Source organism: Copadichromis virginalis, linkage group LG6 (assembly GCF_057382275.1).
Source record: "Copadichromis virginalis isolate Kocher_CV1m ecotype Utaka linkage group LG6, C_Virginalis_male_GT1.1, whole genome shotgun sequence".
Lineage (NCBI taxonomy): Eukaryota > Metazoa > Chordata > Actinopteri > Cichliformes > Cichlidae > Copadichromis > Copadichromis virginalis.
In genome coordinates this window covers 27,873,271-27,892,191 of record NC_140623.1, presented here as the reverse complement: position 1 = coordinate 27,892,191, position 18,921 = coordinate 27,873,271, and the positions used below count along the sequence as shown (strand labels likewise).

Sequence of the window (18,921 nt, the reverse complement as noted above, 5' to 3'; positions counted from 1 at the left end):
GGCACTTTTATTAACATAGAGCAGATGTACATAAAATTTACTCAAAAATAAATTATGAGCATTTATTAAATAATAATGCTCCATAAATAAAAGAAAACAATGTTGTTTTTGTGCATAACAAAAAGCTCACAAATGTGCAGTCAAAATGTAAACTAAAAGACGAGCACTATAACAAAGACAGATTTCACAGCTGCTCTGTTCCCAACTTCTACTGCGTGACTGACAACCTGGAGTTTGAAATCCGCTTCGCAACCACGTCTCTTAACAGGTGCCATTTATGGTCCTTATACACAGTAAGGTAATATTACGTTGAAGCACAGTACGTATCACTCCGCGAGGCTCAGCCGTAATGCTCCGACAATCCATCAAGCGCTGCAGCTCCGTAGCTTACCAAAGTCGTACTAAAACATTTTTTGACAGATTGCTGAGCGCCGTGTTCCACATAAAATCGGTGCGTGGCCATCAAGCACAACCAGAATTCATACATAAGGCGCGCTGTCAACTTTTGAGAAAATGAAAGGATTTTAGTCCGTGCAGCACCTCTGGGCTGCATGGCGTTAGCGTGGTTAGCTCGTTAGCGTGGTTAGCTAGCTAACACGTTGACGCCGTCCAGCCCCACGCACGGGGCGATGCGCAGTAACTCGTTAACGGATTTGCCGTGTCCATCTTGTCGCTTCCTGCAGGTGAAGCGATGGGGGAGGAGGGGGAGTTGTGTTCAGTGAAGGAGAGGCGAGGCCGAGTAACGTTGCGTAAAGACGAAAGTGGACGAAAGAGCGGCAAACTTGCGGCTCCGCAAGTATAATTATAACGTAACATAGACTATATCGATATAAAGGATATTGTCACATCTTATATCTCGTATAAAAATATATCGATATTTTTTAAAAACTCGATATATCGCCCAGCTCTAATACCCAGCACTTCCAGTATATATATATTCTACACTTATCATGAGAGAAAAAATTACTTGCTCAGTGGCTGTGGCTATTGCGCCTTTGATTAACTCCTCATAAACCAGTCAATTATTATTCCTAATGAGTTATGCATGAGGGGCTATATTGCAGGCCATAACTCACTAGAGTCTCTTCAGAGTATTATCCGCCTTAAGTCTCAAACGCTGATTCATGTCAATTTTTATTGCACCGTTTTAAAAGTAAATAAATACATAGAAATTGAGGTCCAGAGCTTGATGACCTCATAGATGTTTATGGCCATGTGTCCCTGTGAACAAGTTCAAATTGTGCCCCTCCAATGACCTCGACTGTTTGAAAGACAAAAAACAATCTAAAGCCGGCCTTATATTTGATTTATTACACTGATAAAAAGCATCTAGTGTAAAGAATAAAAAGCTCACAGTAATTCTTTTAAAGATCCTTTACACATATGTTTGAAATCATATACAAATACTCCACAAACAGGTTCATTCATGTTAAAAAAAACTACAGGCACCTCTGAGTAGGATCCACAACAGTGCAAATAAAAGTAAGTAAGTGAGAACAGATAGTAAGGAAACACTTCTGGCAATTTAATGTAAAAGATTAATATAATTTAGGCTAAAAGGGGCAAAAACTAAACATTAAACCTCAGTGAAAACTTCCTTTTTTTAAATTTAATTTACTGTTTACTATTAGAAAGTTTCTGTTAAAGATAATCATAAATCTACAGTCTACACAATACATGTGCTGTATATGTGCCACATACACAAACATCCGGTTCTTGTTAAATATTACAGATTTTGGTTGGAGTCTTTCTGCTGCCCAATTTTACCTGCTGAGCTCAGTCAGACACAAGAAACGCAAACATGGCAGCCGGCACAACCACACTGCAACTCCCCTCTTCCTCTTGGTGGTCGATATCTAATTAACAGACATTTGTGTGTGTGTGTGTGTCTGTGTGCATATGTAAGTGTGAGTGATTTATGTGCTCCGTCCTCATTTCACTGTGAGGTTAATGCTACAGGCCGCCGCAGCTGGTATCCCCAGGGGTGTTTGTCAGTGACCCTTGTGCGTGCACGCACAGACACACACTCCCTTACACACAATGGGGGCTCGCAGACGTGTAGAGAGAAATGTTCATGAATATTAAACAAAACCTCAACGGCTGCGATTCATATCACACAATCATTTTTTTTCAGTCTATCAGTAAAAACCCTCATTTCCCGCCACGAGGCATCATGTTTCTAAGTCTCGTCTCAAAAAGTAGCCCAATATTTCCACTCCAGTTGTTTTGCTAAAAATGACACCCCAGGGTACCAAATAAAAGGGGGGGAAAAAAACAGGAAAACAGCACTGGGGTTGATCACTGTGCTGGAGATCACAGATTCAGTGAAGAAAAACGGTGCTTATGAGCTCACACATACACATGCTTTGTCTCAGCTGAACGGGCCTGAACACTCAAATTGCACCAGTGCTTGAGGTTGATAGGGGAGTAGGAAGGGAGCAGTGACATTTTGTTCAAAGCTGTGTCCGCTTTTGCTTTCTCATTGGTAGTTCCTCTCCTAATTCTCGCCCAGCTCTGCTTCACATCCATTTCTGCATTTCTCATATCCCGGCTCTCCTCTTCAGACTCTGTGTTATTAGCGTTTAAGAATTCATCACGTTTCTCTTTCTTCATCCCCCCCGATTTCATTATTACTGTGTGTGTTTCTCTGATTGAGCTTTATTTGAGATGACTCTCTTTGCTCTGCCCTTTACTGAATGAATATGGAGGACGCGGGGGCTTAAATAAGGGCTCTGAGAACCCCCTGCATCCCACCATGTCTGGTAGGAGGACAGAAACAGAAGACCATCTGTCCTGAACATGCCACACACATATGCACAGTTCTCTCCCTGACCAGTATCCACCAACACACGATGAAATCTGATAGGTGATTAAATGCATAAAACAAGCAGATGGAACAACGACGGAGCTGAAAGGGAAAACCCCGCCATGTCTGTTTATGTTTTCGTCCCTGGGTAGCAGAGAGACAGTGAAGCCACACACCTACCTGCTAACACACCACACACATAGACCAGTCCAATTCTCAGGGCACCGTGGACCATTTCTAGAGGGACGCCCACCAGCAGCTGCATGGCCATGTTCAGGCTCAGGTGTTCAATCCTGTAACATGAAAAATATATAACCCTGCACTTAATACAGTAGCAATATAAAAAGGTCATTGCAGAAATGTGAGTGGCACATGAGCTATTGAGGTCACACTGTGAGGCCTCAAAGTTTTACCATTTGTGTTTTCAATATTTTGAAACAGGATTTTGAAGACCACAACTTTGTCCTCCTTTTTAAATCAAACGAGGACCATGTTTTACAAAATGAACCCTATGTTGCATTAAATAAAACTTAAAACAAGCATTTGAGGAATTTAAAGTCATCAGGGAAGTGTTCTCTCATTAGAAAGTACAGCTTTTATACATTTCTACATCAATTTCAGATGTGGATGCTACATTCACCCTCTATACAGCCTATACATTCAGAGCAGGATACAACAAATGGAGCCCAGACTCCCCAGTTTATAGTGTAGTGTGATTTATTTTGGAAAAAAGTAATGTGTCATTCCAGAAACATTCTTCCCTAGAAACAGCCCCTTGTCATTTTGACAAGTTTCTTGAATCTAAACTGGAAGCTGGTTCCACAGAAGAGGGGCCTGAAAACTGATATGTGCATTGAAGGACATATCCTGGTCAATAATGACTCCAAGGTTCCTTACAGTGTTACTGGAGACCAAAGTAATGCCATCCAGAGTAAGAATCTGGTTAGATACCATATTTCTAAGCTTTTTAAGGCCGAGTACAATAACCTCAGTTTGATCTGAATTTAAATGCAGAAAATTTGAAGTCATCAAGGTCTTTATGAGACATTCCTGCAGTTTAACAAATTGGTGTGTATTTTTTGGTTTCATGGATAGATAAAGTTAGGTGTCATCTGCATAGCAGTGAAAATGTATGCTATGCCTTCTGATGATACTGCCTAAGGGACGCATGTAAACAGAATTGGTCCTAGCACAGAACCTTGTGGAACTCCATAATTAACCTTAGTGCAGGGGTGTCGAACTCCAGGCCTCGAGGGCCGGTGTCCTGCAGGCTTTAGATCTCACCCTGTTTCAACACACCTGAATCAAATGATTAGTTCATTTCCAGGCTTCTGGAGAACTTCAAGACATGTTTAGGAGGCAATTTAGCCATTTAAATCAGCTGTGTTGGATCAAGGACGCATCTAAAACCTGCAGGACACCAGCCTTCGAGGCCTGGAGTTCGACACCTGTGCCTTATTGTGTAAAGAGTACTCTCCATTTACATGAACAAATTGGACTCTATTAGATAGATATGATACAAACCACTGCAGCGCAGTACCTGTAATACACACAGAATGCTCTAATTGTTCATTTGTAACCTTCACTAAAGCTGTTTCTGTGCTGTGATGAGCTCTGAAACCTGACTGAAACTCTTCAAATAAGCCATTCCTCTGCAGATGATCAGTTAGCTCTTTAACAACTACTCTTTCAAAATTTTTGAAGAGTATCTAGAATTTAAATTTTTGAATTTTTGTTGCCATAGACGTCGTCAAATGTTATTTTGAATTAAAACACACACACACACACACACACACACACACACACACACACACACTCACACACTCACTCTTCAGGTTATCTTCAGGTTTGATGAATACAATTAAAAAAAATACATTCTTTTGTTTTTTAACTTTGCAACCCTAATTCCAAATAAGATAAGGCACTACGTAAAATGTAAATCCAGTAAATCCATATTTTATTCACAACAGACCACAGAAAACATGATTAAATGTTTCAAATGAAAAATAACAGCTCTTGAATTTGATGGCAGCAGAACATCTCAGAAAAAGTTGGGACAGGGAGAATAAAAAGGCTGGAAAAGTAAGTAGTAGAGATGGCACGATACAACTTTTTTTATGTTCGATACCAATAACGATATCATAAATTTGGATATCGGCTGATACCAATATGAATCCGATATAGTGTATTTTGTAATCAATACAATTTTTTTTATAAATATCTTGCTGCATTTTGTATAAATTCACACTCAAGTTTTAAAAAACAAAACACTAAAACTATTCTGTTATACCTGTATGCAAAAAATACACTGCACCCAAAATATTTTCTAGTTCAGCTACACTGATCAATCTAGCAAACTTAAACCTACACCATCCTCCCTATTCTGGTATTTTAAAGAGTACTTAGCATAAATATTGAACAACCTAACTAATAGGGTTGCAAACCCTATAGTTTAGTTATGCAAAAAGAAAACAGGGAACCACCCTCCACCCTGTGATGCATAATCGACTTAATGCTAATCCGCGAATCATGAACTAATCGTTCAGTACTCGCGAATCATGAACTAATCGTTCAGTACTCGCGAATCATGAACTAATCGTTCAGTACTCGAGAATCACTTTACTGACTCATGAATCATGATTCACAAGCCCAACTGACTCATCCCCGTTGCAGTTAGCAAACTAATTTTATTAGTAGAAATATATCTAGCTTATAATTAAAATTGTGGAGAAAAACACAACATCCAGTATCTTAACAAAAATATTTCTGCTCTGAGCTGGAAGAAAAAAAACCCTGAGTAGAAGCTCACATCAAGACAATAGCTCCTTGGTTCACAGTAGCATCGCTCTGCTAACATGCTAACAGCACATTTGAGCTACTCACCCCCTCCCTCCTGTGCTTCTTCCTGGTTGGCAACCAATGTTAAGGCGCATTACCGCCCCCTGGCTTACAGCACAGTGGACATTTAGATGAGAAAATATATATTTGACACATTTAAGGAAAATACTAATAAAATAAAAATAAACAAAATAAATGTTCCCTTTAGAATTTTTTTTGCTCTATAAAATAGTTGTTTTCTTTTAGAATCATTCATCTTAGCAGTAGGATATACATGAAAAGAGAAACAAATTAAGTTTGAGTGAAAATGTACATTTTTTGCACTCTCTGGTCAAGTGAATCAAATGACTCAAAAAATTCGATTCACTTTGGTGAGTGACTCATTAAAACTCGATTCAGTAAAAAAATCAAATTTACCATCACTAGCTGTGGCTCCAGCAAACAGCACTAGAAATTAATATTAAATCAATTCTAACGACAGCTTATCAAGCTTAAATGTGCTGCTGTTGTTTATCCGCTGGTCTCCTCTTTCTAGCGCAAAGTGGGCGATAAATAAACAAGAAAGACCGGAGTTGCGACAGAAAAGCGGATCACCTGATCAATGATCAGTTTCATGATTGAAGTAGCAACAGGGGAGGGAGGGGAAGAGAATGAGAGAAGAGCCAGCTTTGCAGCAAGGACATAATAACTCCAGCTTTGTGTCTTTTTTTCATTGTAGCTGTACCTCAATATGGAACTCCGATGGCCAGTCCAGCTGTGGCTCCATGTATCAGTTGTTAAGCTTAACGTGGAAATACTATGCAAACATTCTGAGATGAACTTACGCACTTGCTTTACTTTTCTGGGATAGTTTTCTCCGAGACGAAATGCCGCGGTTTGGAAGCAGTGCGGCTCCAAATGCTCCACCAGACCGCAGACAGGTCTTGCAGACAACAGCCGCTCTATCACGTGACACATACTGCTCCGATGCGCTGAGCTGGGTTATGCCAAGCAGCGCGTTTTGTGAGGTAATTTTGTGATACTTCGGATCGGATTACATTTTTTATTTCTCTCCCATATCCGATCCAGTAATTTAGGTCAGTATCGGACCGATACGTAATATCGGATTGGTCCATCTCTAGTAAGTAGTACCAAAAAGAAACAGCTGAAGGAGCATTTTTCAAGTAATTATGTTAATTGGCAACAGTTAGTAAAATAATTGAGTATAAAAAAAGGATATTAGATAGGCAGCGTTTCTCAGAGGTTACAATGAGCAGAGATTAACCCATCTGCAAAAAACTGGGTCTGGAGCAATTTCAAAATAATGTTCCTCAACTTAAAATTGTTGATACTGAATATTTCATCATCTATATTAAATAACTTCATCAAAAAATGTCATAAAAAATAATCTGTGTGCAAGGGACATGGGCAAAAATCCATATTGTATTTCTGTGCTGCTGCCTATATCAGAACGGGACAGCATACCTCTCTCAAAGTTTCAGCAGCTGGTCTCTCGTTTAAACAGGAGGGGATACTAAAGGGTGGCAAACATGGCCCTGTCCCAACTTATTTAAGAGGTGTTGTGTTGCGGATTGCTGTTCTATTTTTCTATTACTATAATCGCGTTGGTCATGAATGCACAATTTTGCTTGGCTTTGACTGTTACCTCAGAGCCCAGACTCAGTCTCCCAGCTATGATGCTTTGAAAGAAGAGAAAAAGAGTCTTTGGTCAACTAGAAAGGGTAAAGCCTATTCATCTGCTTGGAAATACTTTTTATTCAAGGGAACCAATGAGGAACAACAAATATAGAAAAAATTCAAACAAATGCACAATGTTTCAGAAGCCACTAAATCTCCGTGACCTCAGTAGTGACCAAAATGATTACAGTGTCAGCCATGATTAAGCAGCTCTATCACAGAGTCGCAGAGACATGCACCCAGCATTTAAATATTTCAAAAACAACAAAAGATAAAAGAGGTGTGCGGCTGCCATAAATGGACCCTAATCTGCTCACAGCTTGTGGTTCAATGTGATGACTGTAAGCAAATGATAGCTTTGCACACAAATACGTACACCCACACACACAAACACAGACACCCTGTGCCCTTCACAGCTAGAGAGTCCTTCCAGCCAAACCTCAGTCAGCAGCTCAGGCACGTTCGGGTGTCACAGCAGAATCCAAAAGGAAAGCAGCTAGCATAATCTGGCCTCTCAGCCTCTCTCTGCGTCTCGGCTTTGATAACTCTCTCTCGCTCTCTTCAATCACTTGGTGTGTTTTTCTGTTTCTAAATTATCCTGACGTCTCTTTTTCAGCGAATGTGTGAGAGCGCTGACAGAAACGAAGAGAAAGACATGGCGATGACTCTTGTAGGAGTCCCGTTTTTTCCCCTGTTTGACAGGTTGACAGAGGGTTCCAGTAAATGCTGCGTTTACAGACAGACTCAAACAAAAATAAACAAAAACTTTCCTAAAACAAATAACCTCTCTCTCTCTCTGTGTCTGACACACATGCTATTCCTTCAACTCAGGCAAGCCCAGTAATCTAGTTAGCTTGAAACAACGCAGCCACCTCAACTACAACGGCGACATAAAGCATCGCTCAGCGATCAGAAAGACAATGGGGATATTGATTGGCTGGGAGAACCCTGTTCAGAGAACAACTCCCCTCCAGATAACAGCAGCTATATATTTCTATACCACTAATGAGGCTGTGAGGAACAGGCTGCACTGTCAGGCAGATCCGTGGATACCCATGAGAAGCCCTATTGTGTCGAGATAACCGTGGCCTTTCAGGGCACTCAACAAAAGCACTGTTGAATCTTACTGTCTTTATCGCTGCTTCACCAAACTACAGAAAACCTTATTGTTAGTTCACGTTAATGGAACAACTTTAGCGCTGAACTGAGTGCAATCTCTTGCCAGTTTTCCACAAATTATTACACTATCATCAGGTGCTCAGGCTCCTCTGATTATTATTGTAGGTTACATCTTCCCACATTAGACTGAGAACTAGAGAAACACAACCGGGCAGAAACTTGTCCTGGTTTAATCTCAAAAAGCACTAATCTTTCTGAAGGCTTCACACTTGCTACAGACATCCTTCGTGTGCTTGTGATGGAAAGTGAGAGCGAGGGGAGAGAGAGCAGAGCAGGCTCTGTCTGTCTGAGAGGCTGCTCTGCTGAGGGATGTTTTGGGGCCAATATTTACATTTTGTTTTAGTGTTGGGAACTGGAGGGATCAGTGGTACTGAGCTGTTGACAGGATTACATGGTTTGTAGATGTGTGTGAGACTCTCACTCTCTGTTTCTGTGTGTGTGTGTGTGTGTGTGTGTGTGTGTGTGTGTGAGTGAGTGAGAGACACAGGGAAACAAGAAGAGAAAGCGGGCAAAATTCAAATATGGAAATATTGGTATCAGTCAGTTGCAAAGCTTTGTCAGTGCCACTTTTAATGTGAGCGCCGAGTATTATCTTGCAATACACATCAAAGTTCGTCTGCACCATTGGATAAATGAATCAGAAAACCAGCCTTGACTTTTGTTAAAGGGCACTCCATTTCTGTGTCTGTGCTCTCTGTCAGTGTTAAATCAATTACAGCTAAATAAAGAAAGACAAGACTTGTGCACTTTACACTCGATGATGCATGAGTCTATCTGAAGTGACATGAATTGGGTTACTTTGTCTCTAAAATCTATAAAAACTGAATGTATTTCAACATTATTTAAAGATCCAGAGTGAATCAGTGATTAAAGGTTTATATTCTCTGAATAAATAAGAATATTGATTTTCAGTCTGTAGGCGTTAGAATATCTTTGACAAAACACGATCCATACAAGCTGAAGAAGTTCTGCTGCAGTGTGATATAAACGATCATTCTCTGCATCAAAAAGACCAGCATCATGGATTTCACACAGCTGTGCGGTAGCTACTTGTTCAGCTATTAGCGATTAAATTATGTGGACTATCATCAAGTGCGACCTGGGCTACTGCTGCTGAAAGCAAACAGCACAAATCAGCAGCTTGATTGCAAATATGCAATATATCTGTTTAGGTGAGAGCAGCCAGCTACAGATGATGGAACATTTAAGGATTAAATTATGCAATCATAGTAATGCTTTTAAAACATGTTTGTTTTTTCTTTGTGATTAATCAATAAACTGTTCGTGCAAAAACTCACACATTCATAGGTCTCCGCTATGAAAAGCAGCTGGTCCATGTTTTCTCCATTATAGCCGAAGTCCTAAAAGCAAATCTTGTCACCCAGCAGCCATCTTGAATCTATATTAACTTTTAATCAGGATTCTTTGAGCTCTTTCTCTTCTGACAACGCATAACAGGGTTCCTGCGTACATCACATGACCGCGTGAAGCTGAATATCGTGATCATCTTTCAAACTTTTTTAAGGGCACTGTGCTGAATTCATGTCACTTTGTGTGATTATACATATGTCTGTGAAGGTTCTCAGTCATCCAGGTCATCGTAGTCTAAGGAGCTTGGAAAGAAAAGTGTCTTTTATGAGACGTTTCACCTCTCATCCGAGAAGGTTCTTCAGTTCTAAGAGTCAAATGGTGGAGAGTCCCAGATTTAAACGACACGACATCCCAGTGCATTTCCGACCCAGCAACGCACTCAGACAAAAACTGGTTCTCCCGAAAGACAAAACGCCAAAACACAAACTTAACAATGTGGTGTACGCTGTACAGTGTAACGAGGAATGCCCAGACCTCTACATTGGAGAGACCAAACAGCCACTTCATAAACGTATGGCACAACATAGAAGAGCCACCTCCACAGGACAAGACTCAGCAGTCCATCTGCATCTAAAGGACAAAGGATACTCTTTTGAGGATGCCAACGTTCACATTTTGGACAGAGAGGACAGATGGTTTGAAAGAGGAGTGAAAGAAGCCATTTATGTTCACTGTGAACGACCATCTTTGAACAGAGGCGGTGCTTTACGACACCAACTCTCTGCCATCTATAATCCAGTTTTGAGATCCCTTCCCAGACGCCTTAACAGCCACTCACACCCTGGGCCATCTGACCTCAGGAAATCACATGATAGGGTGGGGCCAGGTTTCACAATGAGCTCACCTGAAACCCTGGCTAATTGTGACCTACACCCGTCTTCACACCTTGGCTCATTGGACTAAGCAGAGGATCATCAGGGGGTCCTTTTGTCCATCTTTTGGGGGGATACTCCCACTGGGTTTAAACCTGGGGCTCTCCACCATTTGACTCTTAGAACTGAAGAAGCTTCTCGGATGAGAGGTGAAACGTCTTCAAGTAACTTAAAGAAGTCCAGACGCTTTTCTTTCCAAGTGATTATACATAGTTTCCTCAGTCAGACTGTTTAAATCCCAACAGTCCCTTTTCCCGCCAGCCACTTTCCTTGAGAACCGTAATCATTTCAGTGAGTTCCTCTGTGATTGGGGTGTGTTAAACATCACTCCATCCTTTCCAGTTTATCTTCTCACCGTGCACGAGCCCTTCCCTCGCACTGAACCAGGTTCTCTTAAGTAAATTACCATTTTATTAGTTCTCTTTATCGCCTGAAACTACATTTAGCCAGAAGAGTAATTAAACCTGGATGACCTGGCCGGAACTGAACAGATAATAATATAGTCAGAGAGGAGAGGAGCGGAGGAGGGAAGGAGGAGACATGAAGAAATGTAGAGGTGGTTTTATTAAATCTGTCAAGTTGATATTTGGTGTTTTCTCTTTTTTTGTGAAGAGTACCTGTAAAGATAACTGTTTTCTATGGTCAAATATGAGCACACATAACACACGTTACAATAATCCAACTACAAACAGTTATTAGAGGACCCGTTTCTTTCAGTCAACATTATTGGCTGCATCCATCGACTACGTTTCTCATCTCTTACTTCTTTGTCCTGCTCGGTGTGTTTGAACGAAAAATCACTGCTGTATATTTCTGTTGATGAATCTGTTGCATAACTTGTGCTGATTCACTTCAGCACCTCACATGCCTTAGGTAACACCACCCCAAGGCATCACAGTTATGCGGCACTTCAAATTAGTGTTCATCAATATGTCATATCCACCTAAAATGCTACAAGCGTACCTCCTTGATCTAAAGGCTGACATGAACACACTGTAGCAGATAACTTCATCTAAAATATGTCACCAAGTTGTTTCCAAGATCAGAAAATCTGAATGGTGGCAAAGTTATGAAAAGCAATAGATTTAAACTCACCCAGTGTGCATGAAAATGTAGCTGAGATACCTCCAGGCCTGGGCTCGTAGCTGAGGATGGTAAGGTAGGGGACTTTTAAGGAAGGATGGACTGGAAACTTGCAGGACCAAGCGGTCCATCTGGCACCCATAGTACATGAACACAGCTACCTGGGAGAGCAGAGAACAAACAATAAGTGACTTGCTGTAGTATTTATGATAAGAATAACAAATACACAAATCCATTCATAGATTATTATAGAAACAATGCAAATAAATTACTTCAGTAATTTCACAGGAGTTGAGCAAAAGCTTCTGATTTAATATTGTTTCAATCAAATTAACCTGGAAAAATCAGTGGTGGCATCAATATCAAATACTATTGTTTTTTTTGCTTTGTTTTGGGTTTTTTTAGGGGATTTTGGGGGGCGGAGCCATCCCTTTCTCACAAAGCTTTGGATGTTTTGCATTTTGTGTTTTGTTGTTTTTTTTCTAAAATTTTTAATTTGATGATATGAAACATTAAAGTGTAAAAAACATACAAAAAACAGGAAACCAAGAAGGTGGCAAACACTTTTTCACACCACTGTATGTTTATCCTATTATTAAATGTTTTATATACACCTTATATGGGCAAACTATTATATCACCACCACCACTGACACAAGCCGGATGGATCCATGCTTTTATGTTCTTTATGCCAAATTCTGACCCCACCATCCCAATATCACAGCAGAAAAAGAGACTTCTCAAATAGGTAACATGTTATTCAGTCTTCTGTTGTACAGTTTTGGTGAGTCTCTTTTTCTCAGCTGACATCAGTAAAAAAATATATATATATGTGAAGAAATAATAATTTAAACGAATTTATCCTCTCCCAGTTACATCTCCCATCCATCGTCCATCCTCCCACCCACTACCCCCCTGCGTGTGCAGTGATTTTTCTCCCTTTGTTTGGTAGAAGGGGCAAAAAGGGTTCTTTTGACACTAAAAGTTGCAAACCACTCAGCAAGAAAGATGAAACCTGGACACATTTGGGTGTCCCAACAGAACAATGATTGCAAACACACAAAAACGAAATGGTTTAGGAATAGATAAAGCAGGCTAACATTAAACTTCTGGAATGATCTTCCCAAAACCCAAACAGATTTAAATATAGAAGAGTGTCCAAATACCCGACGAAAATCATGCCAAGAGCTTGTTGATGGCTAGTTCAGGGACATCTTGCTGAGGGACATTTAACCAAATATTAGTGGCTGTGTTTGTATTTATTTGCACCTTTATTTATAATTTTAACCCTGTGTGAATTAGAGAAAATCCATATTAAATTCAAACTTGTGCAGTCAATTAAAGATTACATTATACTAAAGAATATGTCGTACAGTCATTCCACCTGGAAAAAGAACAGCTCAGAAATCAGTAGCTCAAAATTACTACAACGATCATGTCCATGATGAGTGTAAGTAAACGCCTGACCACAACTGTATAACAGGCACACTGACATCATACTAGAGGTGCACAAGAAGGCACCGTTGAAAAGCATCATGGTCAATTCATATTAAAATGTACTATTACTAAAAGATTCATCACATTTTATGTTCCATCAACTTACCTCTGCGATGGTGATAGCCAGGATGAACCAGGGAGGGGGACAGTAGGTATAGCTGTCAAAGTACCACTTGCGGTCGACCTCACGGGGTAGCGTCTCATAGGCAACGTGGCGGACCAACCGCTGGGACAGTCCTAAGCCTGCCTCGTCTCTGAGACTGCAGCCTTTTAGCTGCCTGCTGCCCTGCAGAATCGCCCTCCGGAAACTGTTGGAGCGCTTGTTGCTCATCTATCGAAACAAACATAAAAAGAGGAAGAAGAAATATTAAGAATGGAAGAAAACTGAAGAGGAGATGGAGGTAAGTACAAATAGTTTAATATAACAGTCTAACTATAACCATCATTATTAAAACTCACTATCAGAGAGTTTTTTCAATTGCTGTATCTGTGAGAGCAGGTACGGTCATCACAAGTACACAGCTCAGAAACCCACCCGCTGATCAAATCTTCTGTTTACAAGGGGCAGCCAATCGAAATAAAGTTGCTTCAAAGGCAATGACAAGGGAGATAAAACGGCTTGTTTCATGCAGTCGATGAACTGAGGGACTGCACCAAGGCCCAGGATAAAAAAAGGATTATATTGAACCGTGAATCATTCAAAACTACCCAGGCTGAGAGTCTAAGGACAAAAAAATGAAGCAGGAATGTGTATGATTTGGTGCTGTTGGCTGAACAAAGGCATTTTTCACACTTTTGTGATATCCAATAGGTCAAATGATTGACTGACTAAGAGAATAATCTGCAGTGAACTGATAATGAACACTGCCAGCCACCCTACATTAAACAGTACAGACACGTACAGGCATTAAAAGCTAACACATCTTTTGCTGAACAAACATGTCCATCAGAAACCCGTCCACGGAAAAAAGGTGCAAAATCCACAAGAAATGAGGGTTTCCAGGCTTTATCGCATTTGTAAATGTTTCGCCATTTTCAGCAGCCTTTGTTTGAGCGTAACAGTACATTAAGAAGGTCAGAAAAGTGAGAATAATAATAGGAATGTGTTTTAGCTATCTGCCACTTAATTATCTTTACATTTTCCACAAATAACCAGACGAAAAAATGTTTGCACAAATCTTAAGAGTAACTGAGTAAGGCTTTTTGTTTTGCATAGATGGCAAAAGAAATTCTAGTTTATCCTTTCCAGCTGCCTAAATCACAGCCGTCTCTATGCCGTTTATTGCACTTGCTGTGTGTTTTATAAGATTCTTGTCCCACATCTCCATCCTTCTCTCACTCTGGCTATCGGTCCCAGTCTTTCCCTCCTCCCCCAATCTGTTTCCAGCTCCGCTCTGTTTATGTGACACTCCATAACTCAATTTTACGGCTATGTCTGTGTCTCTAGAACTGCAGGAAGCCCAGATGTGTCAGTTAGCAGATGCTACTTTAAGGCAATAAGGATGAGTGTTATTGTTTTCAGCAAGGGCAGAGATTGGGGAAAAAAACATAAATGTGTTGTGGCAGCGGAGCTGTTGGCAATAGAGGTAGATGTGGACGGTAATACTGGATCTTCAAAAGCTACAACTTTAAATTGGCTTCAAAATTGCGATGTGTAAGAAAGCTTCAATTGATGTTTATTCAAGTACGAGCACTGGCTTATCAGAAGGAACATTTTAGTTTAAAGCCAGCAGGCTTATCTTCTTGTTTACATCTTGAAAGCAAAGACATTTATCACAGCTAAGCTCAGTTTAACAGAAACTGCACGAGAAATAAAGATAAGAAGGAATACACGAAATCAGAAAAACAATAAAATCTCTGAACAGTTGTCTGATAGTTCTTCTGACGCTTTTTAATGAGACTTTTAGAGTCTTAGGACTCATTGTTTGGAGACAAACTTCAAAAAAGCCAATTATTTCAGCCTTTATATCAGTCACAGAGAACTGTGGGAAAATGATTACAGGTTACCATGGCCACTTCGAGACCGCACACCGAAGCAAGCGCTCTCACAGACATCCCCCCCAGGCAGCCATGCCCCATAAAGACAGTCAATTCTTCGTGTGAAGCAACTGTGATTCCTCTCGTCTTTGCGAGGCACAAAAGAAAGAATAATGTTCTGTCTGTTTTCTCGCTGCCAAGAGGAGAAGGGAGAGGGGCAGAAGAGGTGAGAGGCACTGATGAGCGTTCGGCTAGGAAGAGACAATTTCTCTGTTTGATCAGTGGAAAATACAATCAGAGAAAAGAGACGGAAGAAGAGGCAGAGGAAGAAACAAGTACAACAAGAAGGGGACAGAGAAGGACAAATAGGCGGAGGATCAGAAGAAATATGATGAAGGCTGAAAAGAGACTATAGAAGTGTGTTAGTATGTGGTTTATGCCTTAATGCCTCCGTTAGCTCCACCAGGTCAGCCCTGAGTTTCATCTGTTTTGTTGGATTACCCTCAGTTTTTTGGCAGAGCGCACAATGTTGGCATCAACAGAGCGGCTTTTAAAAAAGCACAGGCAAAGACACACACGCACACAAGGTGGTCACACTAAAAAAAAGTTCAACCAGGCTTAACATTTACCGCAACACACAAAACAACGTCATCCGTCCACATTCCTGGTGGACTGCTTTCCAAGCCAAGTGAAACAATTAAAACAACTTCCACTGTCATAACAGAAAATCCTTTCTCATATGCCACTGTGTGTTTTGGCATTTCCACAATGTGTCTTGGATTGCGTTTCACTGTCTCCACGTGTTTTCCTGCCTGAATGTCGACGATTGTGTCAAATCACAAAAACAAAAAGATGTTGGGAGATCTTACATCAGCATAAACAAACGTCCACATAAAAGAAGAAAAAAAACTAACATAAAGCTCAAGCTCTCTCAGGTATACATAACACAAAACAGGACATGCGAGCATGCATCATAAGTTATGAGCATTACCTGAATTTATTCCACTCGGGCGAGAAACTGAGTGGTTAAAAGTGTAGATATTTTGTAAAGTATAAACACATTACGTAGCTATTTTCTGCCCAGGAAAGCTGTAAAAAAAATGCAACACATCAGGGTGATGTATGAGAGAGAGTTAAATACAAGGAGACAAATGTAAAGGAGAATGTAATAAGCATACAAAATAAGAAAGAAATAAAGAGCTGGAACCTGCTGGTTTATTCAATGCAAGAAAGGCAGGTGGAAAGGTAAAGAGTTAGAGAGGATGAAGAAAGCGAGCGAGCAGTGATATGAAAGCTAACTGTGATGGAGCAGTGAGCAGGCAATTACTGACAATCACGCTGATGGAAGAGCTGTGGTGCAAGGGAGAGATGGCGCAACAAATAAAACCCTCACAGTTTGTCTCTGTCTGTCCTTTCCTTTGCCTCCTTTTCTGCTATTCCTCCCTACTCCTCTACTCCGCTCTTTCTTTGCTGCAGTCCTTCTTTCTCTGCCTCAAGCTCCCAGTTTGCAGTTGGTACTTTTGAGCATCGTGCCTGCGTGTTTACATACCACGCATTTCTTCAGATAGTCATAAAATGTTTCACAAGCCTTTTCACAGAGCTGTGGGTTCACATGTGAAGGATCCCACCAACAACATTTTTACTGTTGACCAATCGAAACAGTTCAATGTTAGTGTTAAGGTCATCGAAATTCAACTTACTATAAAAAAACCTTACTATGTTTTTTACAAAGCTCAGGAAATGTCTAAAGATGGTCAACCTTTGTAATCCACCAGTGCAAAGCAGTGAGTAACTGGAAGATGATGATAAATGCTTTACAAATCTGAAATTTTAGCACCTATTTACTCAAACATGCACACCTTATTACCATAACCATGAGTCACTCCTTTCTCTCTTATGTGTTTAGCTGCTGTTGGTGCTGCCTCTGTGAATGTATAAACTATACTTCACTATATTGTACACAAAGATCCACACGCACGCAGACCTCCATTCCTTTCTGTCCCACTTCCAGTTGCACACCATGACCCACAGGCTCTCACGTGACATGAATGCACCAAATAGAAAATGTCCTTTTGACATTTTTCCAAGCTTCCTACAGGCCTCATTCCTCACCCACTGTATCACACAATAAACAGCTCCGAAGAACAAGAGAGACAGGGAGAGATGGACTCTCTTACAGTCAGAGACAACAATGAATTCCCTACAGTCTGTACAGAGATGTACACCCCCACCGCATCCCTTAGCCACCCAGTAGTTATTGTGTACCACATAAGACCACTTCACAGTATCCTGGGTCAGCAGTTGAGTCTCCCACGAGGTATAGCAGCAAGAAAAAAGAAAAGAAAAGGTTATGAAGAAGCTAGCAAGGCTGAAGAGACTTGAGTGAGACCTTGGACAATCAGCGGCGGGCTGTGGTTTGAAGGTGAAACTGTAAGTGGGGCAAGGTGAGCCTTAGGAGGGGTAATTCTCACCAGACAGGGAGTTATTTCCTATTAGGAGCAATCTTGTGTAGCTGAGGTGATTTTGGAATATGGTGGATGTAAAGCTGAAAAAGTTCCAGATGTGGCAAAAAAAAAACAACTATTCCACAAGTCACAAATAAATCTCAGTTGCTGCACATTAGGAGATAATTAACAAGTCTTGGCCATACTTCAAACAGTTTTGGCCTCATACAGAGTACTATGAACAATTTTTAATCAGTCTTTTTAATGTCTCTAGTGTTTAGAGTTGTACTCTACTGCTTGCAACGTATGTTTTGCTTTGGCGTATTAGATATTCTTTAGCCTTCGGGTTTGTGGAAGCTTTAATGTCATCACAATTAAGAGAAAAGGTGTGACGTCCACGTGAAGTCATAAGTATTGAGTCTTTGACACTCACCAGACACTTTATTAAGTATAGTCGTTCAGCTGATCAAAAAGCAAATATCCAGTCAATCAATCACATGGCAGTAACTCAAGTAGACATGTCGACGCATATTGGTGCTAGGCACAGTATTTCAGAAACTGCTGATGTAGTGGGATTTTCTCACATAACCATCTTTATGGATAATACAGAGTTACAGAAAGTTAAATCATCTCACCAGGTTGACAAAGTCCTGATAACAGATCTTTCCATCAGCATTGCCATCAGCAAGGGCCAACAGGACTTCCAGTTTGTGGGGGTCGAGCTCAGAGCCATGGGTGGCCAGCAGGTCCCTGAACCGCTCTGTACTGATGAAGCCTGAGTTTTCGGGGTCATACTGCAAACAAAAACATATGGAAATGCAAAAGATTATTATTGATTCATTATTTGATTGATTATGTGATGATTACCTGTTTAAAAGTATTATTTAAATAGAACAGACAGAAAAATACTAGACAAACGAAACATGGTGTCTTTATGGGCACAACACTTGCAGTATATCAAACAAATAAAATAAAATAAACGTTTTAAAAAGTCTAGAGTAGTCAGTTTCACCTCGTGCACAGTTTTCTGCAAAGCCAAATATCAATACCCTAAAAACCATCAGCAGCGGTTTAGTCATGGTTTGAAGATCTTGCATAAAAGAGCTCTAATTGCTCTAAAAGGCCCAACTGTGGAGATGCAGTAACTTATAACAGCTTTGAATTTCACTTTGAAATGA

At 40.5% G+C, this 18,921-nt stretch overlaps 1 protein-coding gene across 2 annotated transcripts in view; it reads right to left on the bottom strand.

Moving 5' to 3' along the window:
• The window catches only part of rhbdl3 (rhomboid, veinlet-like 3 (Drosophila)), a 72,119-nt gene that overhangs the window by 12,097 nt on the left and 41,101 nt on the right, over positions 1–18,921 (bottom strand). For both annotated transcript variants that reach the window (XM_085459652.1, XM_085459653.1), the window contains 4 exons: positions 18,379–18,537; positions 13,429–13,653; positions 11,839–11,987; positions 2,987–3,099 (listed from right to left, as the gene is read on the bottom strand). In XM_085459652.1, the coding sequence (XP_085315778.1) occupies positions 2,987–3,099; positions 11,839–11,987; positions 13,429–13,653; positions 18,379–18,537 (646 nt within the window). The remainder of the gene's footprint in view (positions 1–2,986; positions 3,100–11,838; positions 11,988–13,428; positions 13,654–18,378; positions 18,538–18,921) is intronic.